The sequence below is a fragment of the Dufourea novaeangliae genome, unplaced genomic scaffold, assembly GCF_001272555.1.
Source record: "Dufourea novaeangliae isolate 0120121106 unplaced genomic scaffold, ASM127255v1 scaffold71, whole genome shotgun sequence".
NCBI lineage: Eukaryota > Metazoa > Arthropoda > Insecta > Hymenoptera > Halictidae > Dufourea > Dufourea novaeangliae.
In genome coordinates, this window is record NW_015373945.1 from 322,657 (window position 1) to 330,710 (window position 8,054).

The 8,054-nt window shown below is 35.0% G+C and overlaps 1 protein-coding gene across 1 annotated transcript; it reads right to left on the minus strand.

The window, feature by feature from the left end:
- Positions 1-212: 212 nt before the first annotated feature.
- Positions 213-5,100, minus strand: LOC107186030 (methyltransferase-like protein 13). The gene is made up of 8 exons (XM_015573824.1): positions 5,006-5,100; positions 4,808-4,930; positions 2,785-3,001; positions 2,228-2,446; positions 1,605-1,864; positions 1,132-1,496; positions 874-1,055; positions 213-783 (listed from the first exon to the last, which is right to left on the minus strand). Exons 1-8 carry the CDS (start codon positions 5,095-5,097, stop codon positions 235-237), a joined length of 2,007 nt encoding a protein of 668 aa, XP_015429310.1. The 5' UTR covers positions 5,098-5,100; the 3' UTR covers positions 213-234.
- Between the last annotated feature and the right edge of the window lie 2,954 nt (positions 5,101-8,054).

Genomic DNA, 8,054 nt, shown 5'->3' on the forward strand with positions numbered 1-8,054 from the left:
TTCCTGAATATATCATTGTGTACAGTTATTAAAGCTTGTAGTTTTGATTACATAGTTATTTAATTGTAACGAAATCAACGACACTCGGTTAATCGAGATTCATATCTCGTATACCTACGGACTAGCTCACTCTCCCTTATTTCTTTGAAGGACTGAGGGAAATAGGGAAACTGGTGACATAATGTAAAAGTAGAACCCCTTGTCTATTATAAACGTTAATGATAGACTTTTTAATTATGAATGTACAGATAGATTCTGCATAAAAGATGATAAGTCAAATATATCTGTATTACTCAATAATTTTCTTGCAGACACTTGTTCGTTTAAAGTTGTGGCAGCTACTTCTAATTTATTTGCCCATTCAGAAGTATCATTTTCATTTATGGAACATATAACAATTTCATTTACTTCGTCTTGCACAGAGTAGCATGCTATACATTTAAATATAGATTTTAGATCATTCTTCACTTTTTTCTTGATGCTCTGATCTCGACTAACTAAATTCAATATAAAAAGACCATCATTCGATAAACATTCTGAAACGGATTTTATAATTGGCATTTCTAAAAACTGTTTAGGCGGACAACTCATCCCAACTGTAGTATCTTTGCTGTCTACATCAAAAAGTACAGCCTTAAATTTCTTTCCAGACATTGCATTTTCTTTGATGAATTGAATTCCATCAGCAATTTCAACTTTCATTCTAGTGTCAACAGGAAGACCGAAATAATCAGTAGCAACTTTTAACATAGCTTCATCAATTTCAACAGCAACAATTTTCAACTGCAAAAAAAAAAAATATATTTTACATATATTTAATATTTTTAATTTTGCCATTATGTGACAACAAAGTTTCAAATATTGTGTTCGTACTTTAAGAAAACAATTGTACAAAAATGTACATAAACTTCCTCCACCTAGTCCTATGATCATTATCTCATCACATTCTTTAGGATTTATTGCAGCAATGACACCAATACTCATGTATAAATGATGATCACAAGCTAGGAAACCAGAGTCAATAACTTTCTTTATTCTACCACGTCTAGATTTAGCTAAAAAAGATCACTCATTGACTAAACAAGTTATTAAAGTTATTAATGGAGTATTTACAGTAATAAAATTCAGTACCCTGCTTAAGTCGCGCTTCACTTTGGATAACATAAGGGTTACTTAAAAATACTAGTCTTCTAAATTCATAACCATCCCTTTCCACTTCTTCGACAACAAAAGCGCCGCTAAGCTCGCTTTTTCCCTCATAACATGTAATTCTCACCCCAACATCAGATCCTAAAGATAAAAATGGAATATCATTTTTGCCAGATAAACCTTCTGGAGCTAAATTCAGAATACAATCTTCCAATTCAATTTTTACAGCATCCCAATTCTCAAATTTATGTTCTCTGCGTAGAGTAACAATTGCAAGTCTATCTCGTTGCGCACTTTTAAGCACTTGATGTCTTCCTTCTTTTGTGCTAAATAACCAATCTGTTTCTCTAGTAAAATGAAAAAATACAAACTCTCTTACATGTACACATGTATTGTTGGTGAACGTTTATTTATTTTAAATAATAATGTAAAAAGAACATGAAACATAAACTTACTTTCCTTGTGGTACTATAAATGCTGCATACGTTTTTCTTCCCTGCATTTTAGGCTTATCCAAAACATAAACTGTATAACGTGGATGATTATCGTCAGGACGATGCAAGTCTAACGATATTTCTCCTATATCAGCTACACTTCGTTTTTGAAGATTATTACATATTAAAGCTGACTGTTGTGTTGAAAGTACAGCAGATATCATATCATTTGATGTTGACAGTCGCTTCAGAGGACCATCAACTAATGCTACTTCTAAAACCTATTACAATTATAAATATTATACTTTAAAAAAATAATTATAATGGCCAATAAGACAAATAAATTTGATTAATTATCAAATAGCTTGAATTACTTATTTTAATTTTCATATGATAATTTTTTTTACAAACAAACAAATTCTCTGTTACATCTTATCCTTTTGTGCATGAACTTAGGACTATATTATGAAGAATATGTTCTTGAGGATCAATTTACTAGATACTAATTGTGTAACAAAAAGACATAATGAATTCATTCAAACTTACTAACAAGTATACACTTATTACATATATATTAGCAACAGTACAAGCCTTTATATTTTGAATCAATTTTGTTCAATACCATGATAGATCATAATACATACTGCTTGTGATAAATTTGTAAATTTTGTAGCAACCACCACAAAAACTGGAATCAAGCTACCTTCTTCTACTCGTGCTTTTGCTTCTGCCTCATGGCACCGTATTATACGAAACATAAATCCAACGCTTGGAAAATAAGACAAAAGTTCCCTCAAAATGTGCTCTTGTAGTAAAGAAATACAAATGTATCTGCCACCATTACGTAGAACTCTTGTGATTTCCTGAAGTAATGAAAATATGTTATATGATACACAATATACATAGAATAAAAAAAAGTTAATTATTTATTTCATTCGTTTTATTCCATCCTCAAACTTTTTGCGTGACTTTCCATTTATGCTACACAGATCATTGATAGCCCAGAACAGCATATGTTATAACTGTTTGTAACGTAAACCATATGATGATATTTATAATAATGGAAATATTAATTTCATAAATAAAAAAGTGCAATGTAAAAAGTGTATCATAATAATAAAAATTATCAACACAGAAAGTTTATGGTGGACCACCAATATATGGTTATAAAACATGTTAAACATATAATATATGCACTTACTTTAAAATATTTATTAACTGTTACCATTGTTCCTTCCTTAGTATCTGGCATAAGAGCATCTAAAGTACCTTTATCCAAAATAACACTAAATGTTTCATTTGGATATGTCATTTGTGTAGCATCCATTTGTTCATAAATTAAATCAGGTCTCACTGATGCGTTAATGTCATGCATTTGTTTAATAACAATATGTGATATATCAATGTTAGTAATATTTCTATAATTAAAAGAATATTTACATTTATATTATACTTAAATTTTATGCACAGATGTATTTCAACATAACTGGATTTATAAAATGTTATATATTTTAAATTATGTAATTTCCTTTACAAACAAAGTTACACACAAACGCACGCGCGCGCACACACATACTTTGGAAGAAATGTCGACATTCTAGAAGGTTCCATCAACGCGCGAAGGGTAAACACCAACATCAGCAACGCCTACAACAGCATAAAGCGGTGAAGAGGTTGCTGGTTCACGCCATAAAGGCGAGCAAGCGCCAAGGCTGGAAGAATTTGTGCAGCGAGGTGTGAACAGCAACTTTTGGGGCAGGCCGTATCACACGGTCACGGCTAGGCTGAAAAGTCCTACCATACCATCGCCGACCTGCCCGAATCTTCTGCGCAAGATACTCGCTACCCTATTTCCACGGCAGCTAGAAACTATCTATGGCGCCTTGGAACCAGTGTCAGGAGGTAAGGAGTACACATCATTTGTCATCAATCAGGAGTTAAGGCCTGTAGGAAAATAGGAGATAGGAAGGCACCTGGGCCTGACGCCATCTCGAACATCGCTTTAAAGACAACAATTAAGGCGCGCCCGAAATTATTTTTGGACGTGTAAGATGGACCCACCATCTGATCCCCGTGCTAAATCCATGGCTGCGTCGACAACACGGCGAAGTTGGCTACTACCTCTCGTAGATGCTGTCTGGACATGGTTGCTTCAGGGCGTATCAATGTCGTTTCAGAAGACTGGACACCGAAGAAGCATGGAACGAGTCGATGCGTATGCGGTAATCGTTCTCAAACAACTACGTCCTAAAGGAAGGAACAGAAATCGCGCTATAGGGTAGCTCGAAAGATGCTACTGCAATAGCAATCCTGCACGCGAAGTAATGCATGACGGCGGTTCCACGAGACACACAGTAAGGAGAATGTACCAAGGAAGGCGGTTTGTAGTGGGTGAAAATCTCACCACAACCCACAGAGCACGGGCTCCTGGAATCTTTGAAAGATTTTCCGCCTATCTTCCCAAACAAAAACACACACACACACACACACATATATACATGCGCGCGCACGAGCAATAAATAATTTATTTAAAAGTAATTTATTATTCCATATAAAATTCGGTACTATGTATCCACGAATATTATAAGTAAGTTGTAGATCTATATACAAATTTATAATTTATGGTCTGGGCTATGAAGACAGAAATTGAATATAATCTTACTACGTTAATCCAGAGTTGGGCAGAATTTTATTTGAATAATACATAGTAAAAAGTAGCAGTATCGAAGAGCATCATCCTGACGTATAATCAGTTAATGAGACTAAATAATTGTTTGCTAAGTGTCTATACATTCAAAAAGAAGTATTATTTTATTATAAAAAGTGAAAGTTCCATCATTAATTGGTTAAAAATGCCACTTTTTTTTATCGTTTATTCATTATTTACACTCTTATTTTAACTTATCTTAACTTTATTATTCAAACTTTTTATCTAGATAATGAATTTTCCCATCTCTGCTTGAATCTCTATTAAAGTTTTTACTTTATTCTACAATTTGATAATAAGAAATTATTGTTACCTTGGCCATTCAGACCATTAATAGTAACAGTTCCTAATATTAGAGTTTTGAAAGTTCTGCTTTTAAATAATGCAACAGAAAAGAAAATTAATAATCAACCATCATGTTTAAACAAGGTGAAAAAAAAATAGAATTTGATGCTTGATTAATATTAAACGTTCATGATATATCTAATAGTATATGTTCATTTAATATATATTTTACCTGTAACCAGCATCGTATAAACACATACTAACTGTTGAATTACCACAACCAACAATTAAAACATTATCTTTTATTCTTATGTATTTTATGAGTATACTGCATAATTCTGGGTATTCTCCATACCTAAATAGAAACGGAAATACTGTATTTTTTACAAATTAAGTTTACCGAGTAGTTATAAACATATATAATACGTACCATTCAAAGTTTTTTTTACCACGTTTCTTAAAAAACGTGTTCCAGTACTCAACCTGACTAAATTCTTCATGCGTTTTTGGTAATAAGTTCATAATTTCAATTTCTTGCTGAAAAATTATAACCCTGATGACATATATGTATATAATTATTTGAAATGGTTTTTTGATACAACACTGTACAGTAATTCCGCGTTGCATGCAAGACGAAAACCACTCAATGAATCCACTGATGCCAAAATCGTGGGATTTTCGCGCGAGCGCATACCCTCTCCATGCCTCCCGTAGGTATTCTACGCATGCATATTCTAGCCTGCCGTGTGAGCTCTGCCCCCACTACGTCCTACTCGGCGACTCACCAACCCAAGCGTTTTCTACCTCTATCCGTGTGCGCTCTGCTTCGGGTGTTTTCTCGGCAAAAGTCTACGTCACGCGTTAACGACGCGACGGCCGAGTAGCCCAAGCCAGGTCAAAAATCCCAAATCCCAAGCAACCTAAAATTTACGTCCTAAACGCGGAGAGCTGCATGATTTCTCTCACGCGTTCATGATGAAGACCCCGTCTGAAACCCCGTTCGAATCCCGATGCGACGGTTTTACATTTTATTTTTAATTATTGCATAATCTCATTTTGTAATATGTCAGTAAAATAAAAACTTCGAAGATATTGATTTAAGAAGCATTTTACAAAAATGGGAGATGTATTTATTCCTCTTCAATATTTAAATTTTATATTACACAAATACATATTCTCTTATGTATACACAAATTATTCGTACAATTAGATGTTACCTTTATTCTAAGTATTACAGTACATACATATGAAAACATTGGAAGAAAAATCCATCACATTAATATGTTACGTACAGTAAAATGAAAGCTTGGAAGATATTAATTTGAGAAGCATTTTCAAAATCAGATTTTTTTGTTAAGCTGGTCCACGCATATGCATTTTGTTGATTTGATGTCGGTGAGCATGGATAATATGCATGTACATACAACACATCGTCTTTTCTTTTTGTCCTGTAAATAATGTCACAAGTATTCCGTCCTCAATATGGACTTTCTTTACTCACGGTATATTAATTTCTTTGGGCGGCTAAAATGCTTCTTTCAAAATCTGGGAAATTCCTAACAAACCCTTTTGAAATAATCGGACAATAATGTATTCGGCGCGCGTATAATTGCACCTAATTCAAAGTCCCTTTACGTTAAAATGGTTTCTAAGAATTCAATACCGTCCTACTTTCCGGTAATAAAGACATTTCCAAATTATGTGTTACAATGAGCCACCGTGCAGTCTCGTTATTGCCTCCATTTACGATAGGGTTGCCCGCGTTGCGGTCAGATACGTCTCACCCTAAGTACCTGCTCATATACGCGCGTCATGGTCATATTCGGTAGTAGTACTATTATTCCAATTGCGGTTCACACTATGTGTATACTTCTTTTCAGACATAGAAAAGTAAAGGACTACTAACATCACATGTGCGTGGACCTACTGCAACGGTTCTCAGAAACGCGAAATATATCATTAATACAAAAATCGAATTTTGAAAATGCTTCTCAAATTAATATCTTCGAAGCTGTTATTTTACTGACATATTACAAAGTGAAATTATACAATAATTAAAAATAAAAACTAAAACGGTCGCATCGGGATACGAACAGGCTCTTCATCATGAACGAGCGTGTGAGAGAAATCATTCTGCTCTCGGCGTCGGTCCTTTACTTTTCTATATCTGAAAAGAAGTACATATGCACATAGTTTAAACCGCAATTGGAATAATAGTACTACTACCGAATATGACAATGAAGCGTTTCTGAAATTAATATCTTCCAAGCTTTCATTTTACTGTACGTAACATATTAATGTGATGGATTTTTCTTCCAATGTTTTCATATGTATGTACTGTAATACTTAGAATGAAGGTAACATCTAATTGTACGAATAATTTGTGTATACATAAGAGAATATGTATTTGTGTAATATAAAATTTAAATATTAAAGAGTAATAAATACATCTCCCATTTTTGTAAAATGCTTCTTAAATCAATATCTTCGAAGTTTTTATTTTACTGACATATTACAAAATGAAATTATGCAATAATTAAAAATAAAATGTAAAACCGTCGCATCGGGATTTGAACGGGGTTTCGAACGGGGTCTTCATCATGAACGTGTGAGAGAAATCATGCAGCTCTCCGCGTTCAGGACGTAAATTTTAGGTTGCTTGGGATTTGGGAATTTTGACCTGGCTTGGGCCACTCGGCCGTCGCGTCGTAAACGCGTGACGTGGACTTTTGCCGAGAACACCCGAAGCAGAGCGCACACGGATAGAGGTAGAAAACGCTTGTGTTGGTGAGTCGCCGAGTAGGACGTAGTGGGGGCAGAGCTCACACGGCAGGCTAGAATATGCATGTGTAGAATACCTACGGGAGGCATGGAGAGGGTATGCGCTCGCGCGAAAATCCACGATTCTGGCATCACTTGCCCGTTCGCTGTGTCCATGCACTCACACAATCAACGGCAACCGTGTATGTATATGCGATGCACAAGAGAGACATTCGATTTCGTAGGAACCAAAATGAGCCTCGACAATTGCACAAATGCACTTTTCACGGGTACAGAACTCACGGGTAGACTTCCCTACAGGGTGGTCTGGTCCGTATAAACGCCAATAAACACATTCTAATTGAAAGAATTAGAATTTTAGAAAATGTGCGATTGTGACAGACGCCGATGAAAACACACAAGATGGCTGCACAAGTCACATTTTGTCAAATATTTCACGATTTAATGGTTTTCTCGTCAAAAGTAGAGCAGACCACCTTGTACACCACTATCACACTATCGTGGAAATTCGATTTGAGTCACTTTATCACTTCTGGAAGGCACATTTTGGTTCCTACGATTTGACGCGTCCAGACGCAAAATAAACAGTGGTATAGTTCAAGGATTCTCCGCTAGAGGTGTTTATGGTATTTGTCAGTCACTTTGGCCTGTGTTACCACGAGCATCGATAAAACAGAGGGAGTCGGTAAATGTAACCT

Excerpts from the sequence above, each read along its gene's own strand:
- LOC107186030 (XM_015573824.1), bottom strand. The coding sequence starts at position 5,097 with ATGAACTTATTACCAAAAACGCATGAAGAATTTAGTCAGGTTGAGTAC. Across the intron at positions 2,447-2,784 it reads CAGTTAATAAATATTTTAAA|GAAATCACAAGAGTTCTACG; the intron begins GTAAGTGCATAT and ends TCATTACTTCAG. Across the intron at positions 1,865-2,227 it reads TTACAAATTTATCACAAGCA|GTTTTAGAAGTAGCATTAGT; the intron begins GTATGTATTATG and ends TAATTGTAATAG.